Source organism: Ranitomeya variabilis, chromosome 6 (assembly GCF_051348905.1).
Source record: "Ranitomeya variabilis isolate aRanVar5 chromosome 6, aRanVar5.hap1, whole genome shotgun sequence".
Taxonomy (NCBI): Eukaryota; Metazoa; Chordata; class Amphibia; order Anura; family Dendrobatidae; genus Ranitomeya; species Ranitomeya variabilis.
This window is the reverse complement of record NC_135237.1, coordinates 423,151,748-423,176,936: the sequence shown is the minus strand read 5'-3', so window position 1 is coordinate 423,176,936 and position 25,189 is coordinate 423,151,748. Positions and strand designations below refer to the sequence as shown.

At 46.4% G+C, this 25,189-nt stretch overlaps 1 protein-coding gene across 1 annotated transcript in view; it reads right to left on the bottom strand.

Moving 5' to 3' along the window:
* The window catches only part of THOC1 (THO complex subunit 1), a 65,287-nt gene that overhangs the window by 13,637 nt on the left and 26,461 nt on the right, over positions 1–25,189 (bottom strand). The window contains exons 17-20 of the mRNA XM_077270327.1: positions 7,661–7,726; positions 4,752–4,835; positions 4,240–4,387; positions 3,952–4,027 (exon numbers count right to left, since the gene is read on the bottom strand). Coding sequence (XP_077126442.1) covers positions 3,952–4,027; positions 4,240–4,387; positions 4,752–4,835; positions 7,661–7,726 — 374 coding nt within the window. The remainder of the gene's footprint in view (positions 1–3,951; positions 4,028–4,239; positions 4,388–4,751; positions 4,836–7,660; positions 7,727–25,189) is intronic.

Here is a 25,189-nt window from a genome sequence, read left to right as displayed (position 1 = left end):
CAGCCATTCCCCTGTCCTGCTGTCAGTCTATTTCTCTCTGTTATCAGCCATTCCCCTGTCCTGCTGTCAGTCTATTTCTCTCTGTTATCAGCCATTCCCCGTCCTGCTGTCAGTCTATTTCTCTCTGTTATCAGCAATTCCCCGTACTGCTGTCAGTCTATTTCTCTCTGTTATCAGCCATTCCCCTGTCCTGCTGTCAGTCTATTCTCTCTGTTATTAGCCATTCCCCGTCCTGCTGTCAGTCTATTCTCTCTGTTATCAGCCATTCCCCTGTCCTGCTGTCAGTCTATTCTCTCTGTTATCAGCCATTCCCCGTCCTGCTGTCAGTCTATTTCTCTCTGTTATCAGCAATTCCCCTGTCCTGCTGTCAGTCTATTCTCTCTGTTATCAGCCATTCCCCGTCCTGCTGTCAGTCTATTTCTCTTTGTTATCAGCAATTCCCCTGTCCTGCTGTCAGTCTATTCTCTCTGTTATCAGCCACTCCCTTGTCCTGCTGTCAGTCTATTCTCTGTTATCAGCCATTCCCTTATCCTGCTGTCAGTCAGAGTGACCCGGCCCACCAAAGCAGACCCAGAGTGACCCGGCCCACCAAATCGGACCCAGAGTGACCCGGCCCACCAAATCGGACCCAGAGTGACCCGGCCCACCAAATCGGACCCAGAGTGACCCGGCCCACCAAATCGGACCCAGAGTGACCCGGGCCACCAAATCGGACCCAGAGTGACCCGGGCCACCAAATCGGACCCAGAGTGACCCGGGCCACCAGATCGGACGGAGAGTGACCCGGGCCACCAAATCGGACGGAGAGTGACCCGGGCCACCAAATCGGACGGAGAGTGACCCGGGCCACCAAATCGGACGGAGAGTGACCCGGGACACCAAATCGGACCCGGGACCCGGCCCACCAAATCGGACCCAGAGTGACCCGGCCCACCAAATCGGACCCAGAGTGACCCGGCCCACCAAATCGGACCCAGAGTGACCCGGCCCACCAAATCGGACCCAGAGTGACCCGGCCCACCAAATCGGACCCAGAGTGACCCGGGCCACCAAATCGGACCCAGAGTGACCCGGGCCTCCAAATCGGACCCAGAGTGACCCGGCCCACCAAATCGGACCCAGAGTGACCCGGCCCACCAAATCGGACCCAGAGTGACCCGGGCCACCAAATCGGACCCAGAGTGACCCGGGCCACCAAATCGGACCCAGAGTGACCCGGGCCACCAAATCGGACCCAGAGTGACCCGGGCCACCAAATCGGACCCAGAGTGACCCGGGCCACCAAATCGGACCCAGAGTGACCCGGGCCACCAAATCGGACCCAGAGTGACCCGGGCCACCAAATCGGACCCAGAGTGACCCGGGCCACCAAATCGGACCCAGAGTGACCCGGGCCACCAAATCGGACCCAGAGTGACCCGGGCCACCAAATCAAACCCAGAGTGACCCGGGCCACCAAATCGGACCCAGAGTGACCCGGGCCACCAAATCGGACCCAGAGTGACCCGGGCCACCAAATCGGACCCAGAGTGACCCGGGCCACCAAATCGGACCCAGGCCACCAAATCGGACCCAGAGTGACCCGGGCCACCAAATCGGACCCAGAGTGACCCGGGCCACCAAATCGGACCCAGAGTGGCCCCGCCCACCAAATCCTCAACTACCAAACCAGCGTCTGAGGGGCACCCAAGTGTGAAAGACTTGCAGGGGCAGCCCGGGCACCATTCCAAAGCACTATCTGTAGTTCCTTCAGGAAATACCCATCTAGTTCTTATTATTATTCAGTCCGCACGTAATGCGGCCCGAACCGCTTCACTCACAGACTCCAGTGAGGTGTCATTTCGAAGCCAGCGTCCCCAAGAGGTGTGCTAAGTATTTTTTGTGTCGATCGGATTTGTAGTTTTGGCGCAATTTGCGTTTGAAAATGTTTTTTCCCCTCATTGTAATGCATTTCAATAGGGAAATTTTCCCATAGGTTATAATGGCGGGGTTTCTGAGGCAATTTGAAATGTACCTGCCACCTGGCTGATTAGCTCATTGATATGCGCAGTCAGGCCCAGTTACTATGCCAACGCCTGCGAACTGTACATGACCACACCAGCACAGTTTTGCCAGATAATATCAGCTCTTAAAGTGATAGCACAGCACAATTTCAAAGCACTATCTGTAGTCTTATTATAATTATTGCCCCGCTCACCAAATCGGACCCAGAGTGGCGCCGCCCGCCAAATCGGACCCAGAGTGGCGCCGCCCGCCAAATCGGACCCAGAGTGGCGCCGCCCGCCAAATCGGACCCAGAGTGGCGCCGCCCGCCAAATCGGACCCAGAGTGGCGCCGCCCGCCAAATCGGACCCAGAGTGGCGCCGCCCGCCAAATCGGACCCAGAGTGGCGCCGCCCGCCAAATTGGACCCGGAGTGGCGCCGCCCGCCAAATCGGACCCGGAGTGGCGCCGCCCGCCAAATCGGACCCAGAGTGGCGCCGCCCACCAAATCGGACCCGGAGTGGCGCTGCCCGCCAAATCGGACCCGGAGTGGCGAAGCCCGCCAAATCGGACCCGGAGTGGCGAAGCCCGCCAAATCGGACCCGGAGTGGCGCCGCCCGCCAAATCGGACCCGGAGTGGCGCCGCCCGCCTAATCGGACCCGGAGTGGCACCGCCCGCCAAATCGGACCCGGAGTGGCGCCGCTCACCAAATCGGACCCAGAGTGGCGCCGCCCGCCAAATCGGACCCGGAGTGGCGCCGCCTGCCAAATCGGACCCAGAGTGGCGCCGCCCGCCAAATCGGACCCAGAGTGGCTACAACTACCAAAACAGCGCCTGAGGGGCACCCAAGTGTGAAAGTCTTGCTGGGGCAACCCGGGCACCATTCCAAAGCACTATCTGTAGTTCCTTCAGGAAATACCCATCTAGTTCTTCTTATTATTATTCAGTCCGCACGTAATGCGGCCCGAACCGCTTCACTCACAGACTCCAGTGAGGTGTCATTTCGAAGCCAGCGTCCCCAAGAGGTGTGCTAAGTATTTTTCGTGTCGATCGGATTTGTAGTTTTGGCGCAATTTGCGTTTGAAAATGTTTTTTCCCCTCATTGTAATGCATTTCAATAGGGAAATTTTCCCATAGGTTATAATGGCCGGGTTTCTGAGGCAATTTGAAATGTACCTGCCACCTGGCTGATTAGCTCATTGATATGTGCAGTCAGGCCCAGTTACTATGCCAACGCCTGCGAACTGTACATGACCCCAGCACAGTTTTGCCAGATAATATCAGCTCTTAAAGTGATAGCACAGCACAATTTCAAAGCACTATCTGTAGTCTTATTATAATTATTGCCCCGCTCGCCAAATCGGACCCAGAGTGGCGCCGCCCGCCAAATCGGACCCAGAGTGGCGCCGCCCGCCAAATCGGACCCAGAGTGGCGCCGCCCGCCAAATCGGACCCAGAGTGGCGCCGCCCGCCAAATCGGACCCAGAGTGGCGCCGCCCGCCAAATCGGACCCAGAGTGGCGCCGCCCGCCAAATCGGACCCGGAGTGGCGCCGGCCGCCAAATCGGACCCGGAGTGGCGCCGCTCGCCAAATCGGACCCGGAGTGGCGCCGCCCGCCAAATCGGACCCAGAGTGGCGCCGCCCGCCAAATCGGACCCAGAGTGGCTACAACTACCAAAACAGCGCCTGAGGGGCACCCAAGTGTGAAAGTCTTGCTGGGGCAACCCGGGCACCATTCCAAAGCACTATCTGTAGTTCCTTCAGGAAATACCCATCTAGTTTTTATTTATTATTATAGCGCCATTTATTCCATGGCGCTTTACATGTGAGGAGGGGTATACATAATAAAAACAGGTACAATAATCTTGAACAATACAAGTCACAACTGGTACAGGAGGAGAGAGGACCCTGCCCCCGAGGGCTTACAATCTACAAATTAAATTTATAACCAGGTCTACAAATACTTACTTTCAGTGTTTTCCTTCAATAAAGATTCATTATCTTCGTCATCCTCTTCTCCCGTTTTTATTTCCTCTGAAGGGGGCTAAGAATATTATAGATTTTTAGTGGTAGAATTTGTCAGCTGTTGACATGCATGAGTGTACTATCAATGTTAGAATACTAAACCAGTAAGGAGGGTTATCATCAACCCATTTCGGCTGTTTTTGTTTGTGTCAAGAAGTTCCAAGGTTTACACATGCCATAATTGAGAAACATTGTAAATATTTTTATTCATCTCGTCTGTTATGTACTTACCGGCAATTCTTTTGCTATCTTGATCACCATGTTCTCTAAGTATTCTGGCAAACTCTTAAATTGTTGGTTAGTAGGTTGGAAAAAGTGTGGACTTCTCCGGGCCAATAATCGCAGGGCTCTCCAGCCATAATTAGAGTTGTTTACTACTCTGTGTATAAGAAAAATATACATATTTAGACCATGGTAATATAGGTGCATTCAGCACTGGTTCTTCCTAATATTACAAGCTAGGAAAAAAAAACCTGATTGGACTATAATGTCACCATTTTGTTAGAGTATAGAAAGATTTTCCACACCTCACATTCCCAACGCCCATTAGCCCCTTCCATAAATTTGACATACTAAATCATATGTCGGGTCCCTGTCTATGAAGCAGGGATATTATACACAATTTTGAAAGGAACACTGTCCAATAAATCTGGCTGATGGAGTAATGGACCCTTAAAGCCTGTAAGCCCTATTAAAAATATTATGGCCATGTACTGGGAGATCTGTACATTGCATCAACACACTTGTACTCGTTTTCCACCATGTTTTCAGGATCAGCTTGTTCCATTGCCTCTTCAAAGAACTGTTCCAGAGATGGCATAAACTCCCTATATTATAAAAGAGAAAAGAACATTTAGAAGTCCTGTTAGCAGTGTTCTACAAATTGGACACTTTTTAAAGCGGTATTCTCGCGTTATGAAATTGATTTAGTTAGCATGAAAATTAGCAAGTTTGCAATTGACTTGCTTTTTCTATCTGCCATCATTTTCCTGCTGCGAGAGCTTCTTTCTTAGGCTGCCGTCACATTGCAGTATTTGATCAGTATTTTACATCAGTATTTCTAAGCCAAAACCAGGAGTGGAACAATTAGAGAAAAAGTATAATAAATACAGAAGTGGTGCATATGTTTCTATCACCCACTCCTGGTTTTGGCTTACAAATACTGATGTAAAATACTGACCAAATACTGCTAGTGTGACGGCAGCCTTACAGTGTACAGTTTGTTTCCAAGGAGCTCAGCCATCAGAGCCGGTGGCCTGGCCAAGTGAAATTTCAAGCTGAGGAGTTAACTTGTAAGATACCAATTAGCTTTCTGCAACCTTATTGATTTCTATACAGCAGTTAGACAGCTACTCATCTTCCCCTCCCTGTCAGTCTCTGATCTGGGGCTGATGTTATCAGTCCTACAGGCAGTTTCCAGAGCTCTTGATCACTTTTCAAATGCTCAGTTATTTCATATGCAAATGTTCAGAACAAGCGGTGACAGATCGCCAAGGTTTCACAGAAGCAAGAGGAAGCTGAGCAGTAGAAGCTACTGGATCAGAACTCTTACTCAAGGAGAAGGCCTCTGAGGGAGCAACATCCACGCGAAACGCGAGTTGGGGTACGTGGCCGAAGTCCAGGCAGGATAACTCACCAAATGGGTAGTTAACCTTTTTGCTAAACACTATTGTGTCACAAGTATAGCGTGCACCAGAAACATACTTTACTGTAGACTCCGCATCATAGCATTTCCGCTAGATTTCTCTCTTGCCATAATTTGGTACAGAGTAATAAATTAAACAATCGGACATAAGAATGTTAACTGATGCTGGTGTCTTGTGTAGTTTGATAAAATTGATTGGTGGTCCACATCATCATTAGGTTATCCTGACCAGGTCACCGGCCATGTTCTTTCATTTCACCTATGGATCAAAACCTCTTGTACCCATATAAATTTCTATATTGTATGTTAATTATCAAAAATTTTCTTGGAATAATAAAATCTTTATAATTTTTGTATATCATGACTCAGGTTCGCCTTTAAAGGGAACCTGTCACCCCCAAAATCGAAGGTGAGCTAAGCCCACCGACATCAGGGGCTTATCTACAGCATTCTGTAATGCTGTAGATAAGCCCCCGATGTAACCTGAAAGATGACAAAAAAAGGTTAGGAAAGGTCAGAGAGGCCCGGCGCCTGCACACTGACCTGTTGAGGGCAGAGCAAAGTACTGCAGACAAAGTACGCCTGCACCGGAGCCGCAGCGTGAAGACAAGAGGACGTCATCGTAAGAAGATGGGAGGCGCTGGACCGGACCGCGACGCCCATCGGACCGGACCGCCCTGGGTGAGTATAATCTAACCTCTTTTTGTCACCTTTCAGGATACATCGGTGGCTTATCTACAGCATTACAGAATGCTGTAGATAAGCCCCTGATGCCGGTGGGCTTAGCTCACCTTCCATTTTGGGGGTGTCAGGTTCCCTTTAACAATAATTTATTAAAGAGTCTATAATTAGATGGATACAGTGTAATTTTGGAACTGGTATTTTTTCTTTACACTGTTAAACCTGCTTAGTTAGGAAAACATTGGCTTCTAGGAAGAAATATTCTGTAAAGGGGTACTTGAACTATTGCCTGTAATAAGAGCCAGAGCAGAGGTTGAGGAGACTTTTCAGAACACGCATCAAGAGGGCATTTACACTGGCAGATAACTGAACAAGTATTCATAGGAGCGCTCATTAAACAGGCTGTCAATCATCATACAAATGAGCAATTATCATTTTTTGCAGTACATCACCCTGTGTAAAACAGTGTGGTTGGCCTGTAAATGTAAATGCTCCCTCATACGACAGAGAATCTTTAGATTAACCTAAAACCTGCTGCTTCAGCCTCGCCACTAGCAATCACCATTAATTTATTCTTCACTTTAAAATGTTGAACTGCAGATTATTATACATAATGGCCCTAGTGTTTCAGTTGGCTTTGCTGGGGAGGCATGGAGGAATCAGAGGCATATGATTCATTAAAGGGAATCTATCAGTAGGTTTGAGGCAAAAAGACCATGAATCCAATGATGTATTACTTAGTTTACTGGGTAGAGCAGTTCTGAAACAATCATAGTTTCTAGATGTAGAATACAGCAGAGCTGAGGAAGCTAACCTCGCCCACACCAGGCTCTGCATTTATACTGTCTATAAGCAGTGAGCTGAGGAGGGGGTTGAGCAGGACTAGGAAGCACGAATTGCTGTAGCTGCTGTAGTCCAGGCAATAATCACCAGGTGATAAAACATTCATTGTAAGTAAACAACAGTACACAGCCTGACGTGACACATCGATGAAATCTGTATTTCAACCCCTATCTCATGCTGTCTTCAGATTACATAGCAAAAACTTGCTGACAGATTCCCTTTAAGTTGCTTGTGTCTCTTAATGAATCGGGAGCATCTTAAAAATTTCTGAATTAAGACAACTTGTCATGAATAAGACGAGCGGGTGTCGCCATGCCCTGTTCTGACCACTTTGATGGAGCTGGCCAAAACTGAAGTATAAACTCCAAAAGTTTTGAAAGTTTATTACCCCAGATTTCTGGGAGAAACACTTGGATGCAATTCTCAAGCAACATCAGCAGGCTATGGATGACAGTCCGGTATATGCGTTACCTTATACCTTACCTGGTCTCTGACTTGCAAGCGTCTATGTTGTCAGGACACAGATTCCAGAGCCTTGTTAACTCTTCGCTGAAAAGACAGATTTTAGTTAAAATGGAAAGCTATAACTTCATCCACTTTGCCTCCACATCACAGCCTTTTAGCTAAAAAAAATATTAGGAGAAATGATTAGGTCAAAAATAGAGATGGGCGGACACCAGGATGTTCGGGTCCGGCCGGTTCAGTTGAACAGTAACAAAAAGTTCAGGTTCGGGAACCAGAACAGTACCCGTACCCCATTCATTTGAATGGGGGGCCCGAACATCCAGTGTTTGCCACGCTGTCCTGTGCACGACAGCGTGGCAAACACAGCTTCTGATCAGCAGTACAATCATCACCGCCAATCTGACAGCCGCGGTTCCTACACAGCGTGAGCCCGCAGCTGTGATCGGAGGTATAAAGATTACCTCTGGTCACTGGTGTCAGCTGATGGGACTACTGCTCCTATCAGCCGATGCCTGCTGCCGTTACTAACAGTGAGAGCAGGAGGCGGTTGATGGGAGTGTTCATCAAACGGCGCAGTACATAAATAAAAAAAACTATTGTGGGTGGTTGTCAAGAGTAAAGGTGTCCCGACTCAGATTTTTTAATTATTTAACTAATTAAAAAAAAAAACCACGGCGCCGGCCCACCCCCCATTTTTGATAACTAGCTAAGCTAAAGCAGACAGCTGGGGGCTACTAATCCTATAGTTGTGTTGTAAAATAAACACACAGCAAGAATAACGTCCCTTATTTCAAAAATAAAACAAAACAAACTTTTCAATTTTTATTTTAAAAAACACACACACAAAAAAAAAAACAGTTATACCCGCCTAACGCCCATTCCATTGCATACCTCATCTCCTGTAATAAATGAAAAATAAAAAAACAACCATATCCCTCACCTGTCCCATACCGTAATCCATGTCTGTGGATAGCATTAAGTTACTTACTGGTAATGGCATTTTTCGGAGGCCCATGACAACACCACGAGAGGGGGGATCCGCTCTTCAGGAACAGGAAACCTTCAGATACAAAAGGGCAGCACCTCTCCCATGTATCAGTTGGATTACAGAGCTTGAGAGGACCACCAAGGTTAATGGCACATAAAATAATAAAAATGGCACAATAAAAATAATAAAATGGCACAAACTTCACCCATGTGAAAACTTCTAAGTGGAAGAAGTGAACACCTATACTTTAAGGGAGGGAACTAAGGGTGCTGTCATGGGCCTCCAAAAAAATGCCATTACCGGTAAGTAACAATGCTTTATTCGGACTCCCATGACAGCACCACGAGAGATGTAAAACTAGCTTAGGGAGGGACTACAGCCTGCAGCACCCTTAACCCGAAAGTAAGATTTGAGGAATATTTAAGCAAGGGTCTGAATACAAAGCCTAATTAAACACTATGACAGCAGCTTTGGAATCTTAAATTAAAACTTAACTTTTACTACAGACCTCGTTAAAATACATATACAGATGCAAAAAACACATGTGCATAAAACGTGCTTGTGCCAACAAACCAATAAAAAAGAAGAAATATGTACACCAAGAAGTATCGGGGTCAAGTCATACAATGTTCTCTCAATCAGAAATGATCCTTTTACCCAGTATATACAATGTTCGGGTTTTACTCAAGCCTGCTCCATGGCTCCCATATTTCCAATTGGCTATCTTCAGATGCAGTAATACATAATACATCAATGGTGCCTCATATCAGCAGGTATCTGAGTTATCACAATAGGTATAGAGATGTTTGCTGCATCATTAATAAGCAAATATAATATCTCCTAATACCTTATTGTCTACAAACACTCATTTGTCCTGCACGAGAGTATTACTAATTAGTCCTAATAGCATTGTCCTGTATGTAAACCAGATCAAATTCATGACCTCCGAACATATGTATATGTAAATACAACAATGACAGGCTAATCAAAAAGAAGGAACCCAATAATTAGGTCCCTTAATATATATAATCTTACAGTAGGTTTCCTTGAATGCATCTATGCCGCTCATTAGAACTGTGCTTATCGGCATACATTCATACGGTGGTCATACCAGATCATATGTATCATAAATCTGCTAATACTCATCTGGGTCACCGGTTTACTCCCTCGGTTCGACCATCAGAGTATCGATTTTGCCATACATGACCATGGAACTATCCTGTCCCCTTATCATCTGGTCCATGCGTGATGCCTCCCGACGCGTTTCATCTCAAAGAATCCTCAGGGGATTATGACATCTTATAACCTGTGAGAATAGCTATGGTATACTTACATTTAACTACTTTAAATAGAGCCGTCGCTCGTGTTCATTGCTGCCAGCTTCCGGACGCCGAAAAAGGGGTTTCCGGTATTCCGGGCGCATGCGCTGTCGCAATAGACCGCTTACAATACATCCGGGTGCTGGAGCGCACGCAATGCAGGCTGGGTTACAGGCGTCATTTCCGGATCTCCGGCTGATGATCATCGTTCCAGCATATCACCATATGTAATGGGGGCGGGATCCGCCATCTCACAGTAATTACTGCTCCCGAAACCCTCGATCACATGGGATACTATTCTATTGGTCAACTAGCCCATTATACCAAAAAAATGCAACCAAGGGCTAATCTTATAACCCATTTAGGACAAGTACAGGATTTAACTTGTAATGCTGATGTCTATACCATCTATATCAGTCTACCAACCTACCCGTGCCCTCCGCTCTGCTAATGACCTCAGGTTAGCATCCTCAATAATCAGAACCTCCCACTCCCGTCTCCAAGACTTTACACGTGCGGCGCCGATTCTTTGGAATGCACTACCTAGGTTAATACAATTAATCCCCAATCCCCACAGTTTTAAGCGTGCCCTAAAAACTCATTTGTTCAGATTGGCCTACCGCCTCAACGCATTAACCTAATTATCCCTGTGTGGCCTATTAATAAAAAAACAACAACATAATCACGTTCCTCCATCATGTTCTCATACACTTTATGCAGTTAATAGCCTCTGTGTCTGTACTGCTACACACTTAGGCTGTTAACTGGTTCATGCAGCTTTACATGAACACCCGAGCCTTACACTATGGCTGGTCCAAATAACTAAAGCAATTGTTACCATCCACCTCTCGTGTCTCCCCTTTTCCTCATAGATTGTAAGCTTGCGAGCAGGGCCCTCATTCCTACTGGTATCTGTTTTGAACTGTGATTTCTGTTATGCTGTAATGTCTATTGTCTGTATAAGTCCCCTCTATAAGTTGTAAAGCGCTGCGGAATATGTTGGCGCTATATAAATAAAATTATTATTATTATTATTATTATACAAAATTCATCCGGATATATTCCATGAGGAATCCTCTCAGAGTTCATACATACACAACAAAAGAACTATTTTTTATATAAAGAGATTTTAGGCAGTTGTACGTTCTATAGGCCAGAATATGGAGGTATAAAGATCTTTTAGTAAAACATTTTTTTAGTAAAGACTTTTAGTAAAAAAAAAAAAGTTTTTTTTATTTTCCCTATATGTGACACAACAAACCCCTCCAGAAAAAAAAAATCCATTGCGACAGAGCATGCGCCCGGAATACCGGAATCGCCTTTTTTCGGCGTCCGGAAGCTGGCGGCAATGAACACGAGCGACGGCTCTATTTTAAGTAGTGAAATGTAAGAATACCATAGCTATGCTCACAGGTTATAAGATGTCATGATCCCCTGAGGATTCTTTGAGATGAAACGCGCCGGGCGGCATCACACATGGACCAGATAAGGGGACAGGATAGTTCCATGGTCATGTATCGCAAAATCGATACTTTGGTGGTCGAACCAAGGGAGTAAGCCGGTGACCCAGAGGAGTATAAATAGATTTATGATACATATGATCTGGTATGACCACCGTATGAATGTATGCCAATAAGCACAGTTCTAATGAGCGGCATAGATGCATTCAAGGAAACATACTGTAAGATTATATATATTAAGGGACCTACTGTAATTATTGGGTTCCTTCTTTTTGATTAGCCTGCCATTGTTGTATTTACATATACATATGTTCGGAGGTCATGAATTTGATCCGGTTTACATACAGGACAATGCTGTTAGGACTAATTAGTAATACCCTCGTGCAGGACAAATGAGGATGTTTGTAGACAATAAGGTATTAAGAGATATTATATTTGCTTATTAATGATGCAGCAAACATCTCTATACCTATTGTGATAACTCAGAAACCTGCTGGTGTGAGGCACCATTGATGTATTATGTATTACTGCATCTGATGATAGCCCATTTGAAATATGGAAGCCAGGGCCGGACTGGGACTAAAATTCAGCCCTGGCATTTGAAGTCACACAGGCCCACTTGTCACATGGTGACTGTAAAATATCTTTGTACACTTGTAGGTTACAAGAAGTGAGGGGAGTGTAACACGACTATATAATATATAATTACAGCTGTATCCAGCATTACAGCTCGGTCCTATTTATTGCTTTTAGTTGCAGTACCAAGAAAAGCCGCTACTTTACCTACATAACTGGATTTCGTAGATAATGAAGGGATTGAGACAACCAAAGGCTATGGAACCTCATTCTGATGCTCCATAAACTTTGCTTACAGCCACTTTTGGTTCCGCTGAGCAGCATGAGACCCAGTAACTCTGAAGAGCGGTGACATCAGTAACCTCACCGCTCTTCAGAAATTAAGGATCTTGCGCTGAGCTCGGCGACTGTGAAGAGGGGTATTGTTACTACCGTCACCGCTCTTCAGAGTCGCTGGGTCTTGCCAGGTCTGGGCTAGTAGTGGGGGTGTCTGATAGACACCTCTCCATTACTTACACCAGGGATTGATAGCAGCTGACATCAACCCTAAAAATCATTACACGCTTTCTCCTCCATCATTGCATTCAACTGTACCGGCATCATAGTCGGCGTTGGCGGGAGGAGTCGGCCCACTCCTGGCACCGGTCCTTCTGGCATTTGCCAGAAGTGCCCAATGGCCAGTCCGGCCCTGATGGAAGCCATGGAGCAGGTTTGAGTAAAACCCGAACATTGTATATACTGGGGTAAAAGGATAATTTCTGATTGAGAGAACATTGTATGACTTGACCCCGATACTTCTTGGTGTACATATTTCTTCTTTTTTATTGGTTTGTTGGCACAAGCACCTTTTATGCACATATGTTTTTTTGCACCTGTATATGTATTTTAAAGAGGTCAGTAAGATCTGAGGAAGCACCCATGTCCAGCCTATAATGGTTAAAGACATACTGATAGGGAATTTAGATTGTGGGCCCCATCGTGGTCAGCAATAAAAATATGTGCAAACTGTAAAGCGCTGTGGAATATGTTAGCGCTATATAAAAATAAAGATTATGATTTATAATTTATGAAGGTGGGTGGGGATGACCACGTAGCCGCCTTACATATCTGGTAGATGGAAACTCCAGAACTTTCTGCCCACGAGGATGCTATGGCTCGAGTAGAATTCTACTTTTTAGTACGGTGGTTACTAGATTTGGGGAGAATCCTTTATCCCTTTATAATGCGCTTTCAAAATCGACACGCCATCAATTGGAGTCCTGCTACTTGTGGATGGTTGACTGGGCCCGGGGAAGGGGGGGGATATGGAAGTATCCATGGATCGCAGACCGACACAGTCCTTAGCCACGAGAACCAAGCCCTTCTGGGCCAGAAGGGAGCAATTAGTATAATCCTCGCCCTGTCTTCTCTGATCTTTCTCACTACCAGAGGTAACAGGGATAGTGGAGGGAATGCGTAGGCCAGGATGAAGTCTCACTTCATGAGGAAGGCGTCCAATATAAGAGGTTGCCTCAGGATTTAGAGAACAGAACTGACTTACTTTTCTGTTTCTCTGGGTGGCAAAGAGGTCTATATCCAGCAGACCCCACATGCGGACAATCTGACTGAAGATGGCTCCATTTAGAGACCATTCTCCCTGCCTTAGTATGTTGCGGCTTTGAAAGTCCGCCTTGGCATTGTCTTTTCCTCTTATGTGTAGCGTTGTTAAAGATAGTAAATGTCCTTCCGCTATCTGGAAAAGAAGTTTGGTGGTTGATGTAGGCCACCACCACCCGGTTGTCCGAGAGAATTCTGATATGGTGACACAAGGAGTTTCTTAACCGACAGTTCTACCACCAATAGTTCCTTCAGGTTAGATGAGCTTTCTACCTGGGGATCCCATTGACCCTGGACCACAATATCCCCCATATGGGTCCCCCCCACCCCGAAGGACTGGCATCTGTGGTTATTATACGCGATATGCGATTTTCCCAGGGAACCCCTGAGGCCAAGTTATCCCTGTTAAGCCACCATCTTAGGGAACTTATGGTTGATGTATTCAGTGTTATTCTGCCCTGCCGGAATCCCCCCAGGGTTCTATCATTAAGTAAAATATCCCTTTCAAGGGTCCTTGAGTGCAACTGAGGCCACTTAAAAGCATGAAATAAGGATTTTTGTGTGCTCACCGTAAAATCCTTTTCTCCGAGCCATTCATTGGGGGACACAGACCATGGGTGTATGCTGCTGCCACTAGGAGGCTGACACTAAGTGATACAAAGAAAGTTAGCTCCTCCCCTGCAGTATACACCCTCCTGCTGGCTCTCAGCTAACCAGTTCGGTGCAAAAGCAGTAGGAGATCAATAACAACATATGAGCGTATAGCATGTCACATTATGAGAGTATAGCATGTCAAATTAGAAAACAAGCACAAACTAATAATAGGGAGGGAGCTATGTCCCCCAATGAATGGCTCGGAGAAAAGGATTTTACGGTGAGTACACAAAAATCCTTATTTCTCCTTCGCCTCATTGGGGGACACAGACCATGGGACGTCCCAAAGCAGTCCCTGGGTGGGGACATCATCAGATCAGGCTGTGTAACCGCTACTTACAAGTGCGCCACTGCGGCCTGCAGAGTCCGCCTGCCCAGACACACATCTGTAGAAGTGTGGGTATTATAGTGCTTCAAGAATGCATGCGGACTGGAGGAATTCGCAAGCTTGTGGCCGTGCTTGCCGACGTCTGGTGCCTAGAGCCCTCAGACAGGGAGATAGGCTGACATCTAGCACGGAACGACTCCTGGATGGTGAAAAGAATCCACCAGGCTAACATGGCTGATGAAATGGCTAAACCCGTCCTGTGACCGTCAGAAAGCCTACTTACCATCGAGAAGCCCAAGTAAAGTGTCCAACCTTCGGAAGGACGCCGTCCTCGATACGTACCCACTCGGGGAACTCACTTCTTCCAGATTATGGAGAACCCATTCTGTTTTGTGGACTGGAGCCGAAAGAGATGAGAGAAGGACGATGCCCCTGCCACAGTGGGAATACAATAACACCTTGGTAACGAGGGAAGGGGATGGCCTGAGGGCAACCTTGCCTTGATGGTAATAAGGAAAAAAGTCTGAAAGAACAGAGCGGCGAGCTCTGAAGACTCATCAGGATGACAAGAACGCAGAGAAAAAAGGGGAGCGACCTTCCCTGATAGTAAAGTCTGTCCGGATCAAAAAAAAGGAGTCTACTGTAAGATCCCCAGGGCCATTAAGGTCCCACAGATCTAACGGTACGCGGTAGGGAAGAACTACAGGTGAAGACTCCCTGTGAGAAAGTCCATATTTGCAGTTTTGTCGCAATAAGACGGAAAAATACTAGTACCGCAAGCGAGAAAACCTGACATGGTCAGTGCGGATCTCCCGGGATCACTGGGGCCCTTCCTGCTTCCAAAAAAATCTCAGAAGTAGTGGATGAGGGGTTAGGGAAATTGGTACCATGGAAGAACAGAGCATGCACTGCGGTGGTCTTGGATCTCGAGGCCAAACCATGAACTGGAGTACATTGGCATTCAGTTTGGAAGCCATCCGACCTACATCTGGAGTACTCCAGTGAAGGCAGATCTGATGGAAGACTTCCGAGTGAAGTTCCCACTCACTTGAGGAGAAACCCTGACAGCTGAATATGTCTGCCGCCCAGTTTTCTACTCCAGGGATATGTACTGCTGAGATCACCGAATGATAGATCTCGGCCCATCAGAGAGTGCGAGATACCTCGGCCATGACGCTTGACTGTGGGTACCTGCTAGATGGTTGACGTATGGCACAGCCGTGGCATTATCCAATTGAAGACGGATGGTTGACCCGCCTGAAAGCAGTGGACCTGGGCAGTGGACCTGCTGTAGGATTAGCCGTACCGTTCGGATCCCCAGAGCAATGATCGGGAGAAGACTGACATTGGTATTCCCTAATAACCATTGGACCAGGAGAAGGCTCTGGATGAGGAAGGAGCTCAGAGACTACCCTTTAAAAGCCTGATTGACTTGCTGAAAACGAGCGGAGCGAAAGAAACTGCTTCCATTGTCGTCTTTTTCCTCAGAACCCTCCTAGCGAATTGAATGAACTGAGGGAATGAGTGATCAAGTGCACGAGCTCCCTGTTGAAGGGCCACGACCTTGACTCGAGAGAGAATTACCATCCTTCTTGTGCAGGATCATCCTCAAAAAGGATCTGCTGGGCTGGGAATGAGGAAAAACTTGTCTAAGTTTAGCTGCTAGCCCAAGTGAGAGGGTATTGCAAGTGATATAGACGACTCAGCGTAGTCCTGGAAGAGCGGCTAGAAAGTCGACCAAATAGGGCAGGACGACCATGCTTCTAGGGTGCAAGAGGCACATGACAATCGCCATGACCCTTGCGACCACTCTGGTGCGGTAGCCAGGCCGAAGGGCAAGGTCGTGACTTGAAAATGCTGTTCGCGAATGGAAAGGCGAAGGGATTATTGTAGAGTGGAAAAATAGGAATGTGAGGGTAAGAATCCCGAATGTCGATGGATGCCAGAAAACTCCACCTTTTTCTGTTGAAGTAATGGCTGAGCGGAGGAACTCCATCTGAAAAAGGAGGACCTTGTCAAAGGTTGTTAGAAGTTTGAGGTCCAGGAATGGTCTTACTTTTCATTCCCCCTTTTTGGAACCAAGATCCCTTAGATCTAGACTGTACTGGACAACGCTTCCACTGCTGGTTGGGTCTGTAGAAAAGATACGATCCCTTGTTAGTCTCCTGCTCAGAAGATTTGATTGGCCAGCTGTACTGTCTTCGGGGAAAGGTTACTTGTGTGAATCGAAGTAGTTAAGGTCTCTGACCAGGAGACTATTGGTCAAGCAACCCATGTGGCGGCTAAGGAAGGGTAGAGCGCTGAACCCGAATCCGACCGTCTGTGGTATTTTAATTGAGGATACATCGGGCAGGGATACTGGTAGGTATACCACAAGAAATTCTATCCGGTTAGTCTGCAAAGTGGCAGAATGCGGGGCTGCATCCAGCAGGTCAGGAAAAAACCGTCTCTTGCCATCATCGTGCAGAGCAGAAAATTAGGAACCCTCGATCCACCATCCTCTTAACAGGGACGTGGAGAGGAATCGTCCGCTTTCTTGCATCATCCGCTAAATAATGGGGATACAAAGGGGGGTGCTCGGACGCCAAAAAGGGGTGCCTCTGTACATCCACAGAGTTCAGGTCTCCAGGTGGACAGGGCAGGTTGTCTGGCGTTAGGCCTGGACGCAGAAGAGGATACATGGAGGCGACACTGCATGTGCTCGTCTGTTGATGGTGTGTGTGTGTGTGTGTGTGGGGGGGGGGGGTCGGTGCCCTTCAAAGGACCCGTCGCCCTTAAAATCAGACCAGGTATGGCATCCCACGTAGAGGCTTCTGTCCAGTGAATCGCTCGTCAATTTGTTGATGATATAAGTAGGCGAGTCCCTCTTTCTGAAGCTCTGGCAATCCAAGGCAATATCCGATCCATATTCAGAGCGTTGTTCTCAACAAATCATAGGGGAGAGATCAGGAAATGAAACTTCCGTTTTCTAGACACCTGTACGTTTTTCTAGAATACTTGCGGCCCCTGCTAGCCGACGGCTCCCATTGTAGGAGAGGGACCATGTATATCGGTCCTGCGAGCACTCCGAGCCACAGAGGGTTCAGAGGGATTCAATCTTTTGGTCAGAGAAACCATGGGTTGCGATTAGTGAAAAAGTCCACTGAGGGGGACTAGGTACTCTGAGATAAACTGGGATCAGCGGCGGAGGGCTCCAGAGCTCAGTTAGGGTGACCAGCTTCGGATTGACCATGTGCCCTTAAGACCAGTGAATACTGGTCATGCGCCTTTAAGACTAGGGAATACTGGTCATGTGCTTTTAAGACCAGGGCATACTGGTCATGTGCCTTTAAGACCAGGACATACTGGTCATGTGCCTTTAAGACTGGGGCATTTTTCAAGGATTACGCCAGAGGTGAAGCCCCTTGAGGGGAACTAGGTACTCTGGGAAGAGCCGGGATCGGCGGCGGTGGAGGGCTCCTGAGCTCATTTGAATTAAGTACTCTGGGAAAGGTGACCGGCTTCTGGCTGGTCATGACTTAAAGAGCAGAGAATGCTTGTAATGTGCCCCTTTTAAACTAGGGAACCTTTAAGACCAGGGAATGCTGGTCATGTGTTTTTAAAAAGCCAGGGAAAGCTGGACATGTACCTGTAAGCCCAGCGACTACTGGGCATGCGTCTTTAAGACCTGGGAATGCGGTCATGTACCCTTAAGACCCGTGCCTTTAAGACCAGAGCTTGCTGGACAACCAGAGATTGCAGGTCTTAAGTATTAAAAACAGGGAACGCTAGTCCCTTTATGCTGCCGGGGTGCGTGCGGGGGAGGGGTGCGGAGGGAGGATTCTCCTTACCGAGATTCTGAGTCCCCTGTCTGGAATAGAGCTGTCTTCAGCGCTGAATACCGCCGGTGCGATGCAGCAGCCACTTCCAGATGAGCTCGTGTCCGGAAATGGCAGGAGGATGAAGATGGCCGCCAAAAATAGAGTTCTCGTCCTGAATGAGAGGCGCCTGAATAGGGGGGCGGAGCCTGAAGCGCGGCCTAGCATGGGCGGAGTTCCGGGTTGCGGCCAACACAAACCCGAAGCCGGGGGCTAAATTTTTAAAGCCAGCCGGCGCCGAACAAGGGAAAAAACCGCCGGATGCGCAGAGCCCTCCAACCGCTCGAGTCCCGGCACTTACCCCAGTATGCAGCTTTGTTCAGCAGGTCAGAAGGTAGAAAAAGATCCTGTGCTGTTGCTGCTGTTTGGACGGTGCAGGGATAAGAAAAGTCCTCAATCCATCGTCCCCTTTAGCAGGGAGGTGGAGAGGAACCGTCCGCCTCCTTGTACCATCCGCTCTTAATAGTGGTGGTGCAGTGAGGACTGCTCGGACGCCACACTGGAAAGTGCCTCTGAACAGCTGAGGGTAAAACCTGGTGGGCAGGGCACATGTCCGGCAATAAGGCCTGGCTGCAGAAGAGGATACTGGAGGTGACACTCCAGTGCTCGTCTGATAAGGGAGGGGGGAGATCGGTGCCCTTGAAGGGGCCCGTCACCCCTAGAATCAGCTCAGGCAGTGGCTTCCCACGTCGCGGGAGAGTATACGGAGAGGTAAAACTCCCGTGCTCGCCTGTTGTTGGTTCAAGGAGATCGGAACATGAAAGAATCCGTCGCCCCATTCTTCCGTTGTAAAGGTAAAAAGAGTTTTTGGGGTCTGAATAGCAGACCCATCCGTGTGCCTCCTACGGACACTAAGCAAGAACTGGTTAGCTGAGAGCCAGCAGGAGGGTGTATACTGCAGGGGAGGAGCTAACTTTCTTTGTATCCCTTAGTGTCAGCCTCCTAGTGGCAGCAGCATACACCCATGGTCTGTGTCCCCCAACGAGGCGAAGGAGAAAACAGGATATTAGGGAACCTAATAGGGACATGGCTTGCCTAAGGGTCATAGAGGGCCTATCTACGGCCCGCAAAACCTGGTGACGAAGGCGAATAATTTTGTCTGGTGGTAGGCGACATTCCTGACTTCCCGACTTCTAACATGAGACCGAGGAATAGTTGAACCTTCACGGGTTGTAAACGTGATTTTTCTGAGTATATTAGCCAACCTAATTGTTCTAGAGTGGACCTAGATCTTGCTACCTGTGAAAGGCAATGATCAGCTAAACTGCCTATGATTAAGAAGTCGTCTAAATAGGGGACAATCAAGATGTCTGACTCCCGAAGGTGGGCCATGACCTCGGCAATTTAGTGAAGACTCATGGAGCAACTGACAGGCCAAAGGGGAAGGCTACAAACTGAAAATAACAGACTGAGCCACTTATGGATACTGCCACTCTAAGGAAACGTTGACAGTCTGCGTGAATAGGCACATGATAATATGCATCCTTTACATCTAATACCGCAATGAAACAGTTTTGAAATAACATTTTTATTGTCTAGCCAATTGTTTCCATTTTAAAGGGGCGAGTGATCAGAAATATATTGAGGAACTGGAGATTGATGATGGTTCTCTAAGAGTTATCCGGTTTCCGGACCAAAAACAAGGGAGAGTAAAAACTTCTACCCTTCTCGGCTTCTGGAACCTCTACCAGGACCCCTTTATGACACAATTTAACTTCTGCCTCCAGGGCAGACTGCTGTAGATGGGAAGAGCGGAAGGGAGTTAATTTGAATTTATCCCCTGGAATAGTGCGGAACTCAAATTTGAGTCCTGATGAATTTACGCCCTGCACCAAGACGCTGTTGGTGATTCGCAACCAGGCTGTATAGAAGGCCGACAATCTTCCCCCTACGGGGACCACTAGTCATTGGGATGTTTTTTTGCGTTCTCGAGAAGAGCGTCTGAACATGAAGCCTGTACCTCGCTTCTTCCGGTCATCCCATCTGGAACGGTCCCTTGTGGGTCCTTCCTTGACCAAACTTTCTCCTGCTGAAGGGACGTTAGTAAGAAAAGGATGATAAGTTGGGGAATATCTTCTTCTCGTCTCCCGCTTTATCCAGAAGCTCGTCCAAGACCGGGCCAAAAAAGGTATTCCCCTTCACATGGAATCGCACAGAGCTTAGATCTTGCCTGGATATCTCCTGGCCAGCATTTTAACCAGAGTTCTGCGGGCCGCATTGAAAGACCTGCTGCTCATGCCGCGGCCTCCTGAATTATTGAAAGGGCCCCCAGAATGGACTACCGAGGCATACCCTCCTTTAGTTGAGACACGAGATGGTCCAACCAGGCCATGATTGATCTAGGCGCGCAGGTAGATGCTACTGCTGGCCTAAGGGATTCGGCAGCCATCTCTCAAGTTCCTTTAACCCCTTCACCCCGAAGCCTGTTTTCAACTTCCTGACCAGGGCATTTTTTTCAATTCTGACCACTGTCACTTTATGAGGTCATAACTCTGAAACGCTTCAACGGATCCTGGTGATTCCGAGATTGTTTTCTCGTGACATATTGTACTTTATGATAGTGGTAATATTTCTTCGATTTGACTTGCGTTTATTTGTGAAAAAAAAGGAAATTTGGAGAAAATTTTGAACATTTTGCAATTTTTAAACTTTTAGTTTTTATGCCCTTAAATTAGAGAGTCATATACAAAATAGTTAATAAATAACATTACCCACATGTCTGCTTTACATTAGCACAATTTTGGAAACATAATTTTTTTGTTAGGAAATTATAAGTGTTAAAAATTGACCAGCGATTTCTCATTTTTACAACAAAATTTGCAAAACAATTTTTTTTAGGGACCACCTCACACTTGAAGTGACTTTGAGGGGTCTATATGACAGAAAATGCCCAAAAGTGATACCATTCTAAAAACTGTACCCCTCAGGGAACTCAAAACCACATTCAAAAAGTGTATTAACCCTTCAGGTGCTTCACGGGAATTTTTGGAATGTTTAAAAAAAATTGAACATTTAACTTTTTTTCACAAAATTTTTACTTCAGATCCAATTTGTTTTATTTTACCAAGGGTAACAGGAGAAATTGGCCCACAAAAGTCGTTGTACAATTTGTCCTGAGTACGCTGATACCCCATATGTGGGGGTAAACCACTGTTTGGGCGCATGGCAGAGCTTGGAAGGGAAGGAGCGCCATTTGACTTTTCAATGTAAAATTTGCTGGAATTGAGATCGGACACCATGCCGCGTTTGGAGAGCCTCTGATGTGCCTTAACAGTGGAAACCCCCCACAAGTGACACCATTTTGGAAAGTAGACCCTGTAAGGAACTGATCTAGATGTGTGGTGAGCACTTTAAAGCTCCAAGTGCTTCACAGAAGTTTATAATGTAGAGCCGTAAAAAAAAAATATTTTTTTCACAAAAAATGATCTTTTCGCCCCAAATTTTTTATTTTCCCAAGGGTAACAGGACAAATTGGACCCCAAAAGTTGTTGTGCAAATTGTCCTGAGTACGCTGACACCCCGTGTGTGGGGGTAAATCACTGTTTGGGCGCATGGCAGAGCTCAGAAGGGAAGGAGCGCCGTTTGACTTTTCAATGCAAAATTGGCTGGAATTGAGATCGGAACCCATGTCGCGTCTGGAGAGCCCCTGATGTGCCTAAACAGGGGAAATTCCCCCACAAGTGACCCCATTTTGGAAAGAAGGCCCCCTAAAGGAACTTATCTAGATGTGTGGTGACTTTTAACCCGCAACTGTTTCACTAAAGTTTAGAAATTAGAGCCATGAAAATTAAAAAATATATTTTTTTTCCACAAAATGATCTTTTAGCCCACAATTTTTTATTTTCCCAAGGGTAACAGGAGAAATTGGACCCCCAAAGTTGTTGTCCAATTTGTCCTGAGTACGCTGATACCCCATATGTGGGGGTAAACCACCGTTTGGGCGCACGGCAGAGCTCGGAAGGGAAGGAGTGCCGTTTGAAATGCAGACTTAGATGGATTCGTCTGCAGGCGTCACGTTGCATTTGCAGAGCCCCTGATGTACCTAAACAGTAGAAACCCCCCACAAGTGACCCCACATTGGAAACTAGACCCCCCAAGGAACTTATCTAGATGTGTTGTGAGAACTTTGAACAACCAAGTGTTTCGCTAAAGTTTATAGAGCAGAGCCGTGAAAATAAAAAATATTTTTTTCCATGAAAATGATATCTTAGCCCCCAAATTTTTATATTCCCAAGGGTAACAGGACAAATTGGACCCCAAAAATTGTTGTCCAATTTGTACTGAGTACGCTGATACTCCATATGTTGTGGTAAACCCCTGTTTGTTTCTAACTGAAACCCTAATCCCAACCATAACCCTAACCACACCCCTAACCCTAATCCCAACCGTAAATGTAATCCAAACCCTAACTTTAGCCCCAACCCTAACCCTAACTTTAGCCCCAAACCTAACCCTAATGGGAAAATGGAAATAAATACAATTTTTTAAAATGTTATTATTTTTCCCCTAACTAAGGGGGTGATGGAGGGTTTGATTTACTTTTATAGCGTTTTTTTTTGCAGATTTTTATGATTGGCAGCCGTCACACACACTAAAAGATGCTTTTTATTGCAAAAAATAGGTTTTTGCATCACCACATTTTGAGAGCTATAATTTAACCATGTTTTGGCCCACAAAGTCACGTGAGGTCTTGTTTTTTGCGGGATGAGTTGACGTTTTTATTGATACTATTTTCGGGCACATGACATTTTTTGATCGCTTTTTATTCCAATTTTTGGGAGGCATAATGAACAAAAAACAGCAATTCCTGAATTTCTTTTAGGGGGGCGTTTATACCGTTCCACGTGTGGTAAAATTGATAAAGCAGCTTTATTCTTCGGGTTAGTACGATTACAGCGATACCTCATTTATATCATTTTTTTATGTTTTGGCGCTTTTACACAAACACTATTTTATATAAAAAATAATTGTTTTTGCATCACTTTATTCTGAGCTATAACTTGTTTATTTTTCTGCTGATGATGCTGTATGGCGGCTTTTTTTTTGTGGGACAAGATGACGTTTTCAGCAGTACCATGATTATTTATATCTGTCTTTTTGATCGCGTGTTATTCCACTTTTTGTTCACTGGTATGATAATAAAGATGTTTTTTACCTCGTTTTTTATTTATTTTTTATGCGGTGTTCACTGAAGGGGTTAACTAGTGGGATAGGTTTATAGAGCGGGTCGTTATGGACGCGGCGATACCAAATATGTGTACTTTTATTGTTTTGTTTTTTTATTTACATAAAAAAAAATTATTGTTTTTGCATCACTTTATTCTGAGAGCTATAACTTGTTTATTTTTCTGCTGATGATGCTGTATGGCGGCTTTTTTTTTGTGGGACAAGATGACGTTTTCAGCAGTACCATGATTATTTATATCTGTCTTTTTGATCGCGTGTTATTCCACTTTTTGTTCACCGGTATGATAATAAAGATGTTTTTTACCTCGTTTTTTATTTATTTTTTATGCGGTGTTCACTGAAGGGGTTAACTAGTGGGATAGGTTTATAGAGCGGGTCGTTATGGACGCGGCGATACCAAATATGTGTACTTTTATTGTTGTTTTTTTTATTTACATAAATGGATTTATTGGGAAAAATTTATTTTTTCTTTATTTGGGGATTTTTATTTTTTTTAAACATTCAATTTTTTTTTTTTTTTTTTTTACTTTGTAACATTGTCCCAGGGTGGGACATCACTATATTAGATTAGATCGCTGATCTGACACTTTGCATAGCACGGTGTCAGATCAGCGATCTGACAGGCAGTGCAGGAGGCTTTCCGGCGCCTGCTCGGAGCAGGCGCCAGCAAGCCACCTCACTTCAGGACCCGGAAGGAGCCCCTAGCCTTCCTGTCTAGGGGATCTTTCAGGGTCCCCATGTCTTCAAAGGGAAGGGAAGATTTCTTTGATGCTTTGGGTACCGCTGCATGTAACCTAGGGGCTTTATCCCAAGTGTTAACGGCCGGGTCATCAAAGCAGTATCTCTGCTTGAGGGCCGGAGGTAAGGAGCCCCTTTTTTCCGGCCTCTTCCACGCACGGAGAAACAGTGTCTGAATTTTTTCATTCAAGGGAAAGTATTTACGCTTCCTTTGATCCAATCCCTTGAACATGACGTCCTGCATGGACAGTTCTGTCCTGGGCTCTACTTTCCCCATTGTTCCCCTAACCGCCTTTACAAGTTTGTCCATGTAGTCTAGGGGCAGGCAGAAACGACCCGAGTCTTCCTCGCATGAAGAAGCTGAGGGGGACGAATTAGAGGAATCCTCATTTCCCCTCCAACCAGCCGACAAATCTGATTCTGAAAGATCCATCCGCCTGGAACTTTCCCCTTGAGTCAGGGATTTTATAGACTCCCTCACATCTGCCCTTATGATGTCCTTCAAACTTGTGGTGAATTTAGGAATCTCTTCTGCCACCGTCTGCTGGATACAGGGGGGGCATAACTTTTTTGGACAAGAGTCCGGTAGGGGGCATCCACAGAGGGCGCATTCTTGGTGACCTTGCCCTACCGTACATTTTTTTCCCCTAAAAATGAAAACATAAGGGGAAGGCTGCATCACTGAGTGAACATTCATGAAGATCATTTACCAGTGTCTACAGAAATAGGTTCCAGATTATGAGGGAGGGTGGGATTTCTCAGCTGATACTACCAACTCCCGTCTGGAAGAGCTCCTGCGGCTGGATCGGTCACTCAACTGGCCACGACCTGCACCATCCCGTGC